The following is a 19,053-nucleotide window of genomic DNA, read 5'->3' as shown; positions in this document are numbered from 1 at the left end:
CATTAAACTGATTGGTTGATTAAAAGGTGGGTCCCACTTCTCAGGGAATGAATAATGAGTTTCATTCAGGCATCCGGGTGAAATTCCAGATGGAATTCTTTGGGATGCAGCCAGTGGGGGTGTATACAATTGCAAAGAATATTCATAGAAGAAGCTTAAATTTTTTTTTTACAGGAAGGCTGACATTACCTAAAAATATTACATTCAGTTAGTTCTCATTCTTGACTGTCTGTGTGAGACACAGACAGTCTGTGCATGTGTGTGTGTGTGTGTGTGCGCGCTTGTTCATGTTAGTGTTGCTTGCGTGGACACGAGTGTGTACATAAGTGTGACTGAGTGTGCATGCATGTTTTTGTGACTGCGCGATTGTGTGTGGGAGCATATGTATGCGTGCATGCTTATTTGTGCGTGTGTGTGGTGTATGTCAGGGAGCTCGTATTTGTGCATGTGTGCTCCATGCATGTGTGCCCATGCATAGAGCCAGGCCTTTGATTATTAATTGATGAATTAAGGTCTGGATAATGGACAAGAATTTTCTTCTAAAATGTAATGCATACACAGCTAGTAATGAGTAAATTGTACGGTACGTTGTGGCAGGGAAGAGTTACCTGTGAATTGTGACAAATTGTTATTCATCATTTTGTAGTTGGTTTTGCCGAAATGGCTTCTTCACCTAATTATCTCTGAGTTTAATTAAATTGACTTGCTCTGTAAATTTGAAGCTGTTACTTAAGTGCAATTGGCTTGGTAAATGTAAAAATTGTCCTTCGTGTGTGTGTGTGTGTGTAGGATAGTGTTAATATGCAGGAATCGTGGTCGGCTCGGACCTGGTGTGCCGAAGGGGCCTGTTTCTGCGCTGTATCTCTGAACTAAACTAAACAATTCTCCCTAAACATTATTCCCAAAGTATCATCTACAAATGGCAGCTCAAATATGTACAATATTGTACTAAGTGTGTTTTCTGTTTCCACACCATTCTTTTAGCTGCTCATTTACTATTCGCAAGTTATTAACAATCGGTGGTCTGTTATGGTCAGTTTTACCATGTGGATCTTAACAGCAGAAATCATGATGGGATTGGTCTAAGTTTTTTTGACGTAGAAGTCTTGCATGATGTAAAGAAAATATTTGTTAGCATGGAATAGCTCATCAACTAATGGGTCACTATGTCTAAATCATAAGCTGTTTTAAATTTAAGCAGCTCTTCTTCCATAAAAATTCAACCAGGTGTTAAATTAATATTTGTATGTAGCAGATTTTGAATAAAGTTGTGCACATTTCTAAACTCTGATTTTCCATTAACGTACTGTAAAGTGGTCTAGATTATCTCCTCTGTGGAATGCTGAGGCGCTAAGGTGATTGGTGTCTAACTTGTGCTAAATACCATAAGACTATAAAAGATTGGAGCAGAATTTGATCATTCGGCCCATTGAGTCTACTACCATTCGATGATGGCTGATCTATTTTTCCCTCTCAGCTCCATGCTTTTGCCTCCTGCTCCTGCCCGTATTAATCAAGAACTTATCAATCACCACTTCAAATATACCCAATGACTTGGCCTCCACCACTGCCCGTGGCAATGAATTCCACAGATTCGCCACCCTCTGGCTAAAGAAATTCCCGTTTCCACCAGGTCTGTTTGACAGCATTTGGGAATGGCGAATGGGAGCCATTGCTTTCCCCCTTGCCCAGGATAGTGTGGCCAATTGTGGTGCCTCATCCATCGTCACGGTTCACTCATAGATCATGTTTGGTCTTTATCTACATCCTACAGAGGTAGCTACTTGGGAATGACTGGAAATCCCCAATGTAATTAAGGCATGTAAACTCCTCCCAATTTGCCACACCTTTCCTCGTGTAGTTTGTGGCATTTCTCTGCATTCTGAAGCCTAAGTCCCATGTAGTGGCATTGTGTTATTTTTCATTGTTTTTACATGTCACTTATCTGGTGAGGAAGCTGGTGAAGGACATAGTGATTGAATACGTTGCTCCACATCCTCGCATTGTAATGGCAAAGTGGTTTGTGTTTCCTGTTGAATCCAACAGCTAACCTGCTTCAGGGATATTTTATTTTATCAAATTTGGATGCGATTTTAAAATCTTCAGCACAAGGTCTTTGCTGCCGTTTCCAGAGATGTTTTTAGCACCATTGACGCGGGGGCTCAAACCCCAGTAACCCGGTTGAAGATTCAAGGTTCAAATCCTGGCATGGTTTATTCTATCTTTTATCCTTCTGAAGTAAGTACCATCTCAACCTGTAACTAGCAAGATGTGTTCTAGTCACCGTTCAACTGTGCTACCACATGCAGACGTATCAAGGTTGAACAAGTTAGGTCTTTATTCTTTGGAGCGCAGAAGGTTAAGGGGGGAACTTGATAGAGGTCTTTAAAATGATGAGAGGGATAGACAGAGTTGACGTGGATAAGCTTTTCCCATTGAGAGTAGGGAAGATTCAAACAAGAGGACATGACTTGAGAATTAAGGGACAGAAGTTTAGGGGTAATACGAGGGGGAACTTCTTTACTCAGAGAGTGGTAGCTGTGTGGAATGAGCTTCCAGTGGAAGTGGTGGAGGCAGGTTCGATTTTATCATTTAAAAATAAATTGAATAGGTATATGGACGGGAAAGGAATGTAGGGTTATGGTCTGAGTGCAGGTAGATGGGACTAGGGGAAAATAAGTGTTCGGCACGGACTTGAAGGGCCGAGATGGCCTGTTTCTGTGCTGTAATTGTTATATGGTTGTATGGTTATATCTCTTGGGACTTTGGAAAAGGAGTCAGTGCCACATCAGCTATGTATGCTCAATGAAGACTGATCTCTGTGGCATTTGGTCTATTTTTATTTTCTATCACGGTACTAGGTCGAGGGACTTGCAGGAACTTAAATTTGACAGATTTCAGAGGGGCACTTCAAACTGAAGTGTATTTTACACTGACACGCATATTACAAGGATGTTGTCAGAGCTTGAGGGAGCAGGCTACGACCGTATTCTTTAGAGCATAGGAGTTTGACTTGGAGATGTATAAGATCATGAGGTGAATAGATAAGGTAGATGCACAGAGTCTTAGACCCAGAGCATTGGAGTCAAGAGCTAGAGGACATAGGTTTAAGGTGAGAGGAGAAAGATTTAATTGCATTGAAGGACCTTTTCATGCTGTTTCTCTAAACTAAAACTTTCTAACCAATATCTCATAAGCATTTCATTAAGTTGGAAAGAGTGCAGAGAAGATTAACCAGGGCATTGCCAGGACTTGAGGGCCTGAGCTATAGGGAAAGTTTGAGCAAGCTAGGATTATATTCCTTGGAGCCTCGGAGTTTAAGCAGGGATCTTGTAGAAGTGTATAAGATCTTGAGGGAAATAGATAGGGTCGACGCACAGTCTTTGACCCAGAGTAAGGGAACCCAGAAGCAGAGGACATAGGTTTAAGGTGAGAGGGGAAAGATTTAATTGGAATCTGAAGGGCAACTTTTTCACTGATTGTGGGTATACAGAATGTGCTGCCAGAGGAGGTAGTTGAGAGAGAAAGTATAATAACATTTAAAAGGTAGATGGGCAGGAAAGGTTTAGAGGGATAAGGGCCAAATGCGAACAGGTGGGACTGGTATAGATGGGGCATCTTGGTTGGCATGGGCAAGCTGGGCCGAATGGCCTGTTTCTGTGCAGTATGACTATGACTATATGGACACATTGTTAGCATATATATATATATATATATAGAGAGAGAGAGAGACTGAAAGACACTCTGAGTGAGAGAAATGAGACTGTGTGTGACAGAGACTGTGTTTGTAACAGAGAGACTTTGTGCGTGACATGGCGAGAGAGAGAGACTGTGTGAAAGAGACTCTGAGAGACCGAGGGGGAGAGAGCGAGAGACTGTGTTTGTGAAAGAGAGACCGAGATAGAGAGAGACACAGAAGAGAGAAAGTGAGAGAGAGAGTGTGAGTGATGACACGCTGCAATAGGTCACTCCCATCAGCACTGCTGAGTTTATTTGAATTCACTCCGCCTGAAGTCGGCTTTTTCCTCGGCTTTGCCATGGAATTACTTGGCACCAAATTAGAATCGTGGAGAACAGAGGTGACTTTAGATCTACTTGTTGTCGGGGCTGTAGCCTTGTGAATCCGGATGGTGGGATGATCGTGACGGACGGCGGTAAATCAGGTTGGAATTGGCTGCTGAGTTCTTTCTAAAGCATCTGTCTGGATTCACATTCTTCAGACCAAATAGACGCACCGTATTCCCGAATTCGGGAGCTGGATAATTGATTATTTTCTTTGTTGGCCGTGAGGGATGCGGGTGGGATGGGATATGTGGCCATGGGGTAATAAGGCGGGAGGAAGGGGGAAAGGGGCGGATAGGGGTGAGAAATAATCATTTGAGCTGAACACTGAGTACTTGAGTAATTCAGAGCGTCAGGCAGCATCTGTGGAGGTGGGGGGCAACATCGCCCGGTGGGGAATCGCCTCAGCGCAGAGGGAGAAGAGGAGGGAAGAGACAGTAACCCTAAGATTTTTGCCTCCACCACAGTGAGGAGGTGCTTGGAGGATACACTGTGGTGGTGTTAATTTGTGTTTATTGTTGTTTATTATTGTATGATTGTATGTATGACTGCAGGCACGAAATTTCGTTCAGACCGTAAGGTCTGAATGACAATAAAGGTATTCAATTCAATTCAATTCAATTCAATGGATAGGGACGTTTCAGTTTGGGGGCCCTTCACGCTGAAGCCTTGAGTCTGGAGAAGTGTCCCGGCCCGAAACGTCTCCATTCCCTCTGCAGATGCTGCCTGACTCTCTGAGTTCATCCAGCACTTTGTGTGTTGCTCCGTGATTTCAGTACCTGCAGTTCTTTGTGAGTCTGTGATCATTTGATCTATTCATTTCCCTCTGGGTCGGGTATCACAGCAGGGTATGGAAACATACATCACTTTCTCAAATGCTTTAACTCCCCTTCCCATTCCCACACTGACCTTTCTGTCCTGGTATTTAGCTTGGGCAGCTTACAACCCAGCGCCATGAATATTGATGTTTCTAACTTCAACCTTTGAATCTCCTCTCCCAACACTATTCGCCGTACTAGTTTCACTGTTGTCCTGTTGATTTTCATTGCCTGTATAACTCGTTATCACGGCCCACAGCCAACAATGGCCTGTTTCCTTGCTTTTTTGTATATCTTTCATTAATTTGTTCTATGTCTCTGAATATCATCGCCTGTTTCCCTTTCCCCTGACTCTCAGACTGAAGAAGGATCTTGACCTAAAACGTCACCCATTCCTTTTCTCCAGAGAGGCTGCCTGACCCGCTGAGTTACTCCAGCATTTTGTTTGTCTATCATCACTTTCTCTCAATGGGCATTTCTTCAAAGCATGTTTGGCAGGCAAAATATAAGCACAGAAACGCAACTGTAATCTGTCCCAAGCTGCTAGACTGCTTGAGCGGGTCTATTCCGCATCTTCTGAAGACCAGATACTGGTTATTAGACAGTAAATAGTAACCCTGTCTTAAGTCTCACCCGGATCTAGACTGTGGTTTGCAAAAATTGCCGTCGACAAGCCACCGTGCCCAGCCTCTGAAATGAAAATAGAGAACGTTGGAAATGGGTTGAGTATTAGTCTGCTTCAAACCATTCCAAAAAAATCAAATACTGCAGATGCTGACATCTGAAAAGGCTGGACATTCTTTAACGGGCAGCTGGCGTCTGCAAGGGGAAGGGAGGGGGTGAGGCGAGGGAACCAAGCAATTAAGATAGAACCAATTCAGAAAGAACATCAGTCTGACGAAGGGACTCGACCCAAAACGTCGCCCTTTCCTTCTCTCCAGAGATGCCGCCTGTCCCGCTGAGATACTCTCGCATTTTATGTCTACCTTTGAATTAAACCAGCATCTGTCCTGTCCTCTTCCTCCTATTGATGAGGGAATTGGGAAAAGGTATAAAGTTAGTGGAAATTTTCAAGGTCTTGAGTATCATGGCCACGCTCCCAAGTTTCTCCAGCATTTTTGTCTACCTTATTCTTAAGGGGTGAGCCAGAGAGTTACTGACCATTGTCTTTTACTCGTGCTGAAGTTATGGCAGTATTGTGGTCAAAGATCTTGGGTTATTGTTTCAGTTTAGGTTAATATTGTCATGGGTTAACTTTGTTTTGCAACCTATCCAAACAGATCAGATATACTAAATGTAAATACAATCAAATCAAACTCGAGTATAACAGATAGAGCAAAAGGTAAGGTAGAGAGTGCAGAACATTGTTCTCAGCAATGTAATGGATTTTGGACCTTTTTTGACTTGCAACATGGTGCGGGAGCAAGGTGACTCTTTGCATGAAGATTGATATAGAGTCAGTCTTACAGTGTGGAAACAGGCCCTTTGGCCTAACTTTGACCCATACTGACCAGTATGCCCCATCTACACTAGTCCCACCTCCCTGCATTTGGCCCATATCCCTCTAAACCTATCCTATCCATGTACTTGTCCAAATATGTTTTAAATGTTGTGATAATACCTGCCTCAAATACCTCCTCTGGCAGCACGTTCTATTTACCTCCCACTCTTGTAGGGGAAAACCCTCCAGTCCCTATTAAATCTTTCCCTCTCACCTTAAACCTATGTCCTCTGGTTCTTGTTTCACCTACTCTGGGTAAAAGACTGTGCATTTACCTCATCTATTCCTCTCATGATCTTACACATCTCTACAAGATCTCCCCTCATCCTCCTGCTCTCCAAGGAATAAAGTCCCAGCCTGACTAACCACTCCCTATAGCTCAGGCCCTGGTAAATCTTCTCTGCATCCATTCCTGTTTAATAACATCTTTCCTCTAACAGGGTGACCAAAACTGAACACTAGTCTAAATGTGGCCTCACCAATGTCTTGTACAATTGTAACATGACCTCCCAACTTCTATACTCAATACTCTGATTTTTAAATGCCAATGTGCTGAAAGCCTTCTTGACTACCCTATTTACCTGTGATGCCGCTTTCAAGGAACTATGTACCTGTACTCCTAGATCCCTCTGGTCTACAGCACTCCCCAGAGCCCTGCCATTCACTGTGAAGGTCTTGCCCTGGTTAGACGTCCTAAAATGTAACACTTGCACCGCTCTACATTAATCTCTATCAACCATTCCTCATCCCATTTGCTCAACCGATCAAGATCCTGTAATGTTTGACAACCATTTTCACGATCTACAAGACCACCCACTTTAGTGTCACCTGCAAACTTACTAATCATGCGTTGTGCGTTCTCATTCAAATCATTGCTGTAAATGAATGAATGAATGAATGAATGAATACGTTTATCGTCATTGCACAATACTGTGCAACGAAATTCCATTGCATCTCCTCCGGTTAAAAAATACAAACACGACAACCATTGACACACATGTACACTTATTAGTAAAAATAATAAATAAGTATTTAAAAATAATTTTAAAAGAATGTTGCATTTCTTGGAATTACATTTTGCTTCCCCAGTGTTCTCTGTTGGAATTAAGCTCTTTTATCGCACATGGGTAGAAACTATTTTTTAGTCTACAGAGACCTGAATCGCCTCCCAGAGGGTAGCAGAGTGAAAAGGTGGTTGGCAGGGTGGGATGTGTCCTGCAAGCATCGGGCCCTATATATATCATCCAAGGAGGGCAGTTGAGCGTTTGTAATGCTCTGTGCAGTTTTTATAACTCTCTGCAGCGCCCTCCTCTCAGCCACAGTGCAGCTAGCAAACCACACCAAAGCAAATAACAAACAGCAATGGGCCCAGCACTGCATCCTGAGGCTCACCACTAGTAACAGGCCTCCCGTTTGGAAAACAACCTTCTATCATTACCCTCTGCTTCCTTCCTTGAAGCCAGTTTTCTATCCATTTAGCTACCTCTCCTTGGTTCCCATGTCACCTAACCTTCCAGAGCAGCCTACCATGCAGAACCTTTTCAAATGTCTATGAATGAGCTGCGATAGTCCTTTAGGCAGCTAACACAATAGAGAAACATCTTGGTCCTTGGTAAAATGTTTGTTTCCCCCTCGGGGATTGAGCAATCCCTAACATCATTCTGAAGAAGGGTCTCGACCCGCGACGTCACCCACAGATGAGGTCGCGACCCGAAACGTCACCCATTCCTTCTATCCACAGATGCTGCCTGAATTACTCCAGCATTTTGTGTCTATCCTGATATCTCCTAGTCTGGACACATTTGAAATAGAGGACCAATGAATGGAATCCTCCCTGAAGACTAAAGACCTTCTGACCTAGCACATGGCACATTGCCGTTTAATGACAAGGTTAAGTATATTTAACTTCAAAGCAATAGTTGATTACTAGATTGGATGTGGGCTGATAAAGTTGGTCACAGGCTTCAGTGGCTCCTGAGCTGTTGGGACTCGAGGAGAATGTTGTTTGGAGGCCAGGTTCACTAAAGGAGCTCTGAGGATATAAGGAGGTAAATATGATGGAGCTTTGCCTGATGATCTTTGTAGATCATACATAATGTTGATTAAGCATAAGGAACACCGGAGAATATGTGAATGGGCTAAATTGCTTAATGATTTGCACATAATCCTTAGAAAGAGTGAGACTGCCTTGTATTTTTATATTTTCTTGTGGAATCTTTATCAGACAAGAGCTGTGTGGCAGCGGTGGTGTTACTGCCTTACAGCTCCAGTGACCCGGGTTTCATCCTGACTATGAAGGCTGTCTGTTCGGAGTTTGTACGTTCTCTCTGAAACATCTGGTTTCCTCCCACACTCCAAAGACGTACAGGTTTGTAGGCTAATTGGCTTGGTAAAATTGTAAAATGTGTCTAGTGTTAGTATGCAGGGATCACTGGTCGGCACGTTCTTGTTCCCACGCTGTATCTCTAAACTAAACTAAAGAGTTATTGTGTTATAAAAACATAGAGACATAGAAAATAAGGTGCAGGAGGAGGCCATTTGGCCCTTCAAGCCTGCACCGGCATTCATTGTGATCATGGCTGATCATCCACAATCGGTAACCCATGCCTGCCTTCTCCCCATATCCCTTTATTCTGCTAGCCCCAAGAGCTCTTTCTAACTCTCTTTTAAATTCACCAGTGAATTGGCCTCTACTGCCTTCTGTGCAGAGAATTCCACAAATTCACAACCCTCTGGATGAAAAAGTTTATTTTTTTCATCTCAATTTTAAATGGCCTGCCCTTTATTCTTAGACTGTGGCCCCTGGTTCTGGAATCCCCCAACATTGGGATCATTTTTCCTGCATCTAGCTTGTCCAGTCCTTTTTATAATTTTATACATATCTATAAGATCTTCCCTTCATCCTTCTAAATTCCAGTGAATGTATACCAAAGAGCTGAGGTAACTCAGTAGGTCAGGCAGCATCTCTGGAGGAAAAGGATGGGTGACGTTTCAGGCCGGGGCCCTTCTATATATCGTCTATATATCGTGTTGTATGATGTGTTTTAAGATTTGGATCATTGTAATCGAAATACATCTTCTCCAAGTTCCTCGGTGTTCACTGCAGCTTTCAGGGTCAAGTTTGGGATATTCCTGTCCTTGTTAAATCTTTTAGGAGCACCTATGCTTATTAATGTGCAAAATAATTTCATAATCTCAGTTTTGGTCTTGGCCTTTCTCCCATCTCTTATTCAGGCTATCAATATATAGCACAATGATAACTTGTGAGAGATTGCCGTCTCTCTCTGACTGGACCCTAACCTCTTTATGCATGTGACAATGTTCCCAGCACCTCCCAATGGACAAAAGTACATCAACAAATCGGTGACATTGCAGGGAGCCTCTTAAATCAATATGCTATATGGATTTAGTAGAAGTCTATCACTACCCTTGTTGCAGAGCTGGGACATCTTAACATTATATTGATCATTATTTAAACAGAATAAGAATGTGGCACTGCTGGTAGAGCTGCTACCCCACAGCACCGGAGACAAGGTCACCCACCTGACCTTGGGTGCAATATCTATGTGGAGTTTTCCCATTCTCCCTCTGACTGCGTGGGTTTCCTCTGGGTGCTCCGGTTTCCTGCCACATGCCAAAGATGTGCAAGTTTAATTGGCCTCTGTGTAATTGCCTCCTGATATGTAGGGGGTGGATGAGATAGTGGAAAAAACCCCCAAAGAACTAGTGTGAATGGGTCATCGATGGTTGGTGTGGGCTTAAGGGCCTGATTCCATGCTGCATCTTTCATCATCAGGGCTGCCAATTCTCACGCATTGAGCATGAGTCATGCATTTCACAAAATTCTCAGGCTCTCACGCTGATCACAAATTTCTCACACTCAAAAATCTACAGGTGCTGAAAGTTCAAAATAAAGCAAAAATTGTTTTAGAGGCGCGCAAAAATCACGAGGGGAATATATAAGGTGAATGCATAGTTTTTTCCCAGGATATGTGATTCAAGCACTAGAGGGCATTGGTTTAAAGCAGGGCTGACAAACTACCGGCCCGCCGGATGATTTGGGGGGAAAAAATGTAGTTTTGTTTTTCCCGTGCAGATGGTGTGATAGGTGAGACCCAGCGGTGGTTCCAGCACAAACCTCCACCCCCCCCCCCCCCCATCCCGAGGCACCGCTCACACCTCCCACCCTCACCTCCGGCGGCACTGTGTCCGTCGACCGCTCTGTCCACACCCCATGGAGTTTTAACCCCGGCCCGGAGCCAGAGCGGACCGGGTGAGTGGGGGCGTCGGTGCCGCCTCTGGAGCCACGGGGATGAATCTCGGGCTAAGACACACACAAGGTTTAAAGGGATATGGGCCAAATGCGGATAAATGGGACTAGTTTAGATGGGGCATCTTGTTCTGCATGAACAAGTTGGGAAGAAGGTCCTGTTTCCATGCTGTAAGACTATGACACATTGTAGAAAGGGTGCAATTACTCTGGACAGGATCCAGGGGCTATTTATGAAGATGTTGGCAGGGCTGGAATTGTTTTTTTCACTTTGAAGAAAGATTTGATAACTGGGATTGTATTCTCTGCAGCAACGGAGGTGAAGAAAAAACTTAGTTGCGGTGAATAATATCATGAGAATAGGACCTGTTTCGCTTACTAAAGAGTGTAGGAAGGAACTGCAGATGCTGGTTTAAACTGAAGGTAGATACAAAAAGCAGGAGTAACTCAGCAGGACAGGCAGCATCTCTGGAGAGAAAGAATGGGTGATGTTTCGGGTCGAGACCTTCAGACTGAAGAGGTTGAAAACCAGCCATAAAACACAATGACTGGAGATGTGTGTTTTGCAACTAAGGGCAGAAATCAGAATCATGTGTTCATCTTTATTGACATGACACCATAATAAATATATTACAGAAAAAAATAATTTAATGGGATGGCACGGTGGCGCAGCGGTAGAGTTGCTGCCTTACTACCATATGGGTTTCCTCTGGATATTCCGGTTTCTCCCACATCCGAAAGAAGTGCAGGTTTGTAAGTTAATTGGCTTCTGTAAATTGTCCCTGGCGTGTAGGATCGAACTGGTGTATGATAGATTGCTGATCGGTGTGGACTTGGTAGCTGAAGGGCCTTTTCCATATATATGTTTTACATATATCTTAATTTCATTGAATGATATACGATTGAATATGTGGCATTATTTTCATCTTGCTTCTATAGTCAAAGGGTAAGGTTGATTGATTTATTTGTGCAGAACAATGATGGAAGTCCGACTCTTGCCTTGTTTCTCTGGTTTTTTTTCTCTATGTATAACAGCATGAATTATAATCTGATTTCTATACATGAATATAGTCATTCATGTGTTGCACCTATTGATCAGAGCCTGGCTCTACTGTGGAATTTAATTAGGAATGTAATTTAGCCTAACCTTATTCATACCTAATCCAATTTAAAGCATAAATGTTGCATTCAAGTGTAAGTTAAAAGACTCGTGACAGTATGCCCCAGATTGCACAATTTCAAGCTGAAAAATGTGAAAGCTCCCTACCGAGGGAGGAGGGACACCCCCCCCCCCCCCCTTCCACCCCTCGTTCGCTACGCACCCTCACAATTTCTCACTCTTAACTCTCACCCAATGTTGGCAGCCCTGCATCATTGAGAGAAAACAATGTGAATGGAAGAAGTAAATATATATAAAAGATGTATAAGGGAAGGAAAAAGGAGTATGGATGAGGAATGTCTATTTGTGGTTATTATTTATTCCTCCATTGTTGAGGACCAAGAGTTGGAAGCATCTATCTGTAATCTAATATGCGTGTGAAGCATTATTGCTATTTATAGGACTGTAATATTTTGGTCCACTCAGTGGTGCAGCTGTCGGAACTGCTGCCTCAATGCCAGAGATCTGAATTCAATCCTGACCTTGGGTGCTGTTTGTGTGGAGTTTTACACGTTTTCCCTGTGACTAAGTGGGTTTGCTAATGGAATCAAGGGATTATGGGGTGAAAGCAGGAATGGGGTACTGATTTTGGATGATATTGAATGTCGGTGCTGGCTCGAAGGGCCGAATAGTCTACTTCTGCACCTATTTTCTATGTTTATGTTTTTATGTTTCCTCTAGTTGTGTCAGTTTCCGACCTGGTCCCAAAGACATGCGGTTAATTGGCCTCTATAAATCGCCTCTATTGTGTAGGGAGTGGATGAGAAAGTTGGATAATGCTGAACTAGTGTGAATGGGTGATCGATGGTTGGTGTGGACTCGGTGGGCTGAAGGGCCTGTTTCTACGCTTTCAGTCAATTCAGTTCAATGTCCATTTTAAGATTTGGCGAATATTTCCAATGAGAATGTTTTTGTCCTTATTCTGGCTCCTTTGGAAGAAGCAGTTTCATTATATACTGTCTGTTGGGAAAATATAATCAGACAAGGCCAACCTGAAGCAGTTCAAGATAAAAAGCTGAGGAGAGCGCAAGCCAACTTGAGTATTGTGGCCAAAACTTGCAGCCTGCTGTTATGGAAAGTTACAATTTTTACAGACCACACATGTAGCCAACAATGTTCTGTTGTCCTGAATTGCCTTGAACCATCCTTTTGATAAAAGTTTGCATCCTTTTATAATCATACATAAACAAGTGTGGCTTCCTTTCCCACGACATCTGTTTCTTAAACGTGGAACTTGAAACCGAGGGAGGCAGGAAAATAGCATCAGCTTCTGTTTTAGTAACAGTGAGTGAAATATCTTGACGTTAGCTGGCTATTGTTCACGAATGACGAACCCACTCAAGGCTCAAGTGCACTGGCTGCCTTCATTGTTCGGATGTTGTTTGAAACATAGAAACATAGAAAATGGTGCAGGAGTAGGCCATTCGGCCCTTTGAGCCAGCACTACCATTCACTATGATCATGGCTGATCATTCAGATTCAGTACCCCGTTACTGCTTTCTCCCCCATATCCCTTGATTCTGTTAGCCCTAACAGCTATACCCAACTCACTCGAATACATCCAATGAATTAGCCTCCACTGCCTTCTGTGGCAGAGAATTCCACAGATTCACAACTCTCTGGGTGAATTTTTTTTCTCCTCATCTCAGTCCTAAATGGCCTGCCCCTTATTCTTAAACTGTGACCCCTAGTTCTGGACTTCCTGCAACATCGGGAACATTTTTCCTGCATCTAGCCTGTCCAATCCCTTACAAATTTTGTATGTTTCTGTAAGATACCCTCTCATCCTTCTAAATTCCAGTGAATATAAGCCCAGTCGATCCATTCTTTCATCATATTTCATCATATGCGCACACCAGCAGCATAGAAAACCGCGACGACTATGTGTTATAGGTTAGAAGACCGTTCACTAATAGGTGACCCAAATTTACAAATTCAATATTTGTGAATGAGTCCTGAAATGACCCCAAGGACAAGATTCCACATTGAAATAAAGCATATATTTACTTCAGAGACTGCTCACAAAATATAATAGATGGTGATATATTCAGCTGAGACTAAATGCACCCACTATCTAGCAAGACATAATGCAGAAGAACCCTATGTCCCCCCCCCCCCCCCCCCCTCCCCCCTCGCCTTAATACTATGTCTTCTGGTTCGCCATTCCCCTATTCGGGGCAAAACACTCTTTGCCAAAAGTCTTCTTGTGCATGTTAATGCCCCTGTCCCACTTAGGAAACCTGAACTGAAACCTCTGGAGACTTTGCGCCCCACCCAAGGTTCCCGTGCGGTTCCCGGAGGTTTTTGTCAGTCTCCCTACCTGCTTCCACTACCTGCAACCTCCGGCAACCACCTGCAACCTCCGGGTACCGCACGGAAACCTTGGGTGGGGCGCAAAGTCTTCAGAGGTTTCCGTTCAGGTTTCCTAAGTGGGACAGGGACATTATAGTCTGACGCAACAATGGTGAATGCACATATTGCATTTTTTTTAAATTGCTAAGGTGAAGCAAGATGCATTCGTAGTGGATTCATCTCTGGTCACTTATTGGGAATTGTAACCTTTTCCATTATTATTTGCCCGGCAACAGTTGAGTGTACTTGTGCAGTGAAGAGAGGGAAGTAATTGGATGAATGACTGCTTTCTTGGCAGGGTGAGGTAAGCTGTATGTTTTTCCAAATTCCACACATAATGCAGTGAATCCCCTTTCCACTGAATCCTTGCCAAGAGAAACGTAGGTTTCCTTTCATAAAATGCCATCTAGTTGATGCCATTTATTGATGTTAACTGGGTCCTCTGTGGTATGAATGCTTAACTAGTGGGAAAATGTTCTATTTTGAGCTCTCTCCGTTTTGTGTATCCGTTTATACCTGTCTCCTTAGGAATGTCTTGTGGTTGGAAGGCATTGCAGCATAACTTCCAAACTCCTCTATTTTGTGCGTCATTGAGCATAGAAATGAGTCTTTTGGCCCACCACGTCCATGCCAACCATCGAGTATCCACCTGACCCTGCTGCATATTTTAGTTAGTTACAGGGTGGAAATAGTAAAAATAAATTCAGCTCTAGGAAATAATTATTAGTGCGGGGCGTGGCATGGGAGACACATACTAGACTCCAGTTAATGAATAATGCAGAATGATTAGAGAGCCAAGGACTTAGTCCAAATCGGAATTATATCAAAGTCTTGATTTTAATAGTGAGTGTATAGACTGATTGCTTATTTTTCATCAAGAGACTCATTTACTGGTTACTTAAAATAAGCTGGTCTTTAGACATTACTTCAGAGATACAGGCCCCTTTGGTTGAAGTCCATGCCGACCAACAATCACCCCATATGCTAACACTACCCTACACATTAGAGCAAATTGAGACTTTAGAGATACAGTACGGAAACAGGCCCTTCATCCCACTGAGTCCACACTGACCAACAATTACTTGTTCACACTAGTTCCATGTTATTTAGTTTTTTCATCCATTCCGTACATCCTATGGGCAAATTAGACTTTAGAGATACAGTGCGGAACCAACCCCTTCGACCCACCAAGTACGTACCGATCAGCGATCACCCCGTGCACTAGCACTATCCTACACACTCGGGACAATTTACAATTTTATTAAAGCCAATTAACAATACAATACAATACAATATTTATTGTCATTTGAACCTCGGTGAGGTTCAAACGAAACTCTGTTTCTACAGCCATACAAACAAAAACGATTTCTACTAGACACACAACCAATTTAATTCACACAAACATCCATCACAGTGAACCTCCTCCTCACTGTGATGGAAGGCAAAGACTTTTAACCTACAGTCCTGTACATTTTTGGAGTGTGGGAAGAAACCGGTGCACTCGGAGAAAACCCACGCAGGTGGGAGAATACATAAACTCTGTACAGACAATACTCCTAGTCAAGAACTCCTAGTCAGGAACTCTTAGTCAGGCAGCAACTCTACCACTGCACCACCATGCTGCCCGATGTCTAGATTTTAATAGTGAGTGTGCAGGCTAATTGCTTTTTTTTTTTTTTTCATGGAGAGTCTCATTTACTAGCTACTTAAAATAAACCGGACATAATTTTTACTTTAGAAAATGATTAAAGTGTATTCTGAAACATGAGACAAATCCCTTAGTGGAACAAGAATCAGTCCACCAGAGTTTAATATGAGTTTTTAATCCTAAATGAGCTCTTGGAGGGGATGTTTCTCAAAGGGGAGAAGTAGGATACAGACAAAGTTGCAAATCAAACATTTGAGTTCATCTGATTTGCAATTAAATTGAAAGTAAACAGCTGGAACCATCGTTTCAGACTCGAGGGTTTGTGCTGGTATATTTTCATGAATTTGAACTGCCCCCTGCTGTTTTGGTGGTGTCTGAATGTGGCATCAATTTAGGTGAGATGTCTTTGGAAATAAACTTGTTTTGAAACAAACTTGTTCAAATACTGCGGGCATGAAATACTGCAGGTAAGTCTCTTACTTCCCTTTGATCAATCCTTCTGAATGCGGGTAATTTCTTAAGGGCAGGATGATTCAGTACTGCAGATGGACACATCATGCTGCAGTAACTTGGCGGGTCAGTCCGCAGCTCTGGAGAAAGAAAAAAGGTGACTTTTGGGGTTGAGACTCATCTGCGACTTAGTCTAATCACGTACTGTAACACCTTGTGATCTTGTTCTCACTGCGCTGTGATCAGTGTGGGCTGAAGCGAAAGAATCGGTTGTAATTGACAATTCAATGTATCCTGGGGGAATGAAAGCTTGTGATTGCCCTTCAATGGTTGTGCATTCTGCTGTCAGTCATTAAACCTTGTGCAGGAGGCTGGCTTGGTGCCTTGGAATTGCATCCAACATCTTCAAAAGAGGAGGAGAAGCTGGGAAAATGTTAAACAATAACTCACACAGTGCTGTCTATCTGTTGGTTTTCGTGGTAAATTATCGGCTAGACCGTGGTATCTCCACCTGGGATGTATTGAGTTTTCAGTCCTAGTATAGTTTGTTGTTACGTGTACCGAGGTACAGTGAAAAGCTATTGTTGCGTGCCATCCAATCAGCAGAAAGACAATACATGATTACAATCGAGCCTGTACAGTGTATAGATACATGAGGGAATGTTAATGCAAGGTAAAGCCAGCAAAGTCCAATCAAGGACAGTGTGAGGGGTCACCAATGAGGTAGATAGTAGGTCAGCACTGCTCTTTGGTTGTGGTGGGATGATTCAGTTGCCTGATAATTCTTTGCATTCCCAGTGCTATGATGGTGGCATCTCTGCCCGCATGACTATGCAGACTCTAACACCTCTAAACCTTACATTGTTTGAATTGTTGTGAAATTGAAGAAAATAATCTTCTGAATGTTAGCAGGGTACGCAGAAGAGTAGAACATGTGACAACAGTCCACTCTCCCCCCCCCCCCCCCCGACCATGTGGGCAGCCAATCTTACATTGGGAGACAATTGCACTATTCTCATAGTGCTGGGGTTACATTCTCTTCAGTCCAATCATTTTGTACGTTCAGAATAGCGGCACCCACAGCAATCTACGTACTATTCAGAGTCCATTGGGATCATATGGAGGGAGTTCAACGTGATAGCGGGTGGAAAGAGCGCAAACCCCCTGTGGTGGGAATGACTCGTTCCTCCAGCTGCAAAGGCAAATTGAAAAGCTTTTGTTTAATGCGCAAGCTGGGAGCCAATGTAATACCAGACACCATATGCAAAGGAGAAATCAGGAAGTCCTGGTTTTAAAATATCCTAAGCTTTCATTAAGAAAGTCGTCGGAGAGAGGCGGAAGAGGCTCTAAAGATATTCGCAAAAAGCTGGAGTAACTCAATGGGTCAGACTGTACATCTGGAGAAAAGGGTCTCCAGAGACGCTTTCTGAACCGCTGCGTTACTCCAGCCTTTTGCGTCTTTCTTTGGTTTAAAGCAGCATCTGCAGTTCCTTCCTACACAGTCCAGACTCTAAACTGCTCATGTCCCAGGAAAGGAGCAAACACACTGTGGTGGTTTTAAGGGGATGAGGAAGCGTGATAACGCTGAGGTATGCAAGACCACAAAGATCAGATGGCGCAGGGAATATCGAAGTTAAAGAGAAGTTTTAGAAGGGAAATGGGAAAAAGAGGAAAAAAAACAGGATTTTAGTTTAGCTTAGAGATGTAGTGTTGGAACAGGTCCTTCGGCCCACTGATTCCACACCGATCAAAGGTTAAATGTACACTAGTTCAATTCTACACACCGGGGCGAATTTACAGAAGCCAATTCACCTACAAACCTGTAAGAAAGAACTGCAGATGCTGGTTCAAATCGATTTTAGCCTACAAACCTCCACATCCGGGAGGAATGTGGGAGGAAACTGGTGCATCCGAGGAGAACCCACGCGGTCACAGGGAGAACGTACAAACTCCATACAGACAGCACCCGTAGTCAGGATCGAACCCGGGACTCTAAGCAGCAACTCTGCCACTGTGCAGGATAGATGAAGGGAGGTGAGAGGAAGTTTATGTGGAGCTAATAGGCCAACTGATCTGAATCTGTGCAATAAAAGACCTTCATTTCTGTGTAAAATACTTTGCATATCGTAGCTGTGTGGCCGAGCAACAGTTAATTGACTACACAAAAAAGCTGGAGAAACTCAGCGGGTGCAGCAGCATCTATGGAGCGAAGGAAAAAGGCAACGTTTCGGCCCGAAACGTTGCCTTTTTCTTTGGGTTTCGGCCCGAAACGTTGCCTTTTTCCTTCGATCCATAGATGCTGCTGCACCCGCTGAGTTTCTCCAGCATTTTTGTGTACCTTTGATTTTCCAGCATCTGCAGTTCCTTCTTAAACAGTTAATTGACTAACTCTTTTTGTTACAGAGCAGGAGGCTAAAGACGCATGTGATTGGCTGCGGGCAGCAGGATTTCCTCAGTATGCACAGCTCCATGAAGGTAGGTGTGGCCGCAGGCCTTATTTATTTGTTTGATTTGTGTTTTGAAAGGGAGAGGACAAAGGGGAAACTGTGGCCCTGAGAAATTAGTTTTAAATCTGCCGTCTGAGAACAATGCCAACCCCCAGGATGTTTGGTATTGTCCCCGAAATCAGAAGCAGTCTTTGTGCCTCCTCTGTTTCCATCAGTTGCTCTTCTCTTTTTTTGCCCAAGTGGATGTTTCTTAACTAACATAACGGCTGGGAGGCCACAGGGAATGTAACAGTCCAAAATAGCTCATTACTGCTTCCCCCAGGACACTTAGAGACGGGCATTGAAT

General features: G+C 43.3%; 1 protein-coding gene across 2 annotated transcripts in view; it reads left to right on the top strand.

Moving 5' to 3' along the window:
• The window catches only part of LOC116979142 (stAR-related lipid transfer protein 13-like), an 82,604-nt gene that overhangs the window by 22,983 nt on the left and 40,568 nt on the right, over window positions 1–19,053 (top strand). The window contains exons 1-2 of one of the 2 annotated variants that reach the window (XM_033030658.1): window positions 3,985–4,163; window positions 18,664–18,735. In XM_033030658.1, the coding sequence (XP_032886549.1) occupies window positions 4,136–4,163; window positions 18,664–18,735 (100 nt within the window). In that variant the 5' untranslated portion in view covers window positions 3,985–4,135. Of the gene's footprint in view, window positions 1–3,984; window positions 4,164–18,663; window positions 18,736–19,053 lie in introns of those variants that run through there. The other variant, XM_033030657.1, reaches the window with a different exon arrangement.

Source organism: Amblyraja radiata, chromosome 12 (assembly GCF_010909765.2).
Source record: "Amblyraja radiata isolate CabotCenter1 chromosome 12, sAmbRad1.1.pri, whole genome shotgun sequence".
In the NCBI taxonomy this organism is placed as follows: domain Eukaryota; kingdom Metazoa; phylum Chordata; class Chondrichthyes; order Rajiformes; family Rajidae; genus Amblyraja; species Amblyraja radiata.
Note: the sequence above shows the minus strand (reverse complement) of the source record. Positions and strands in the feature narration are given on the sequence as shown.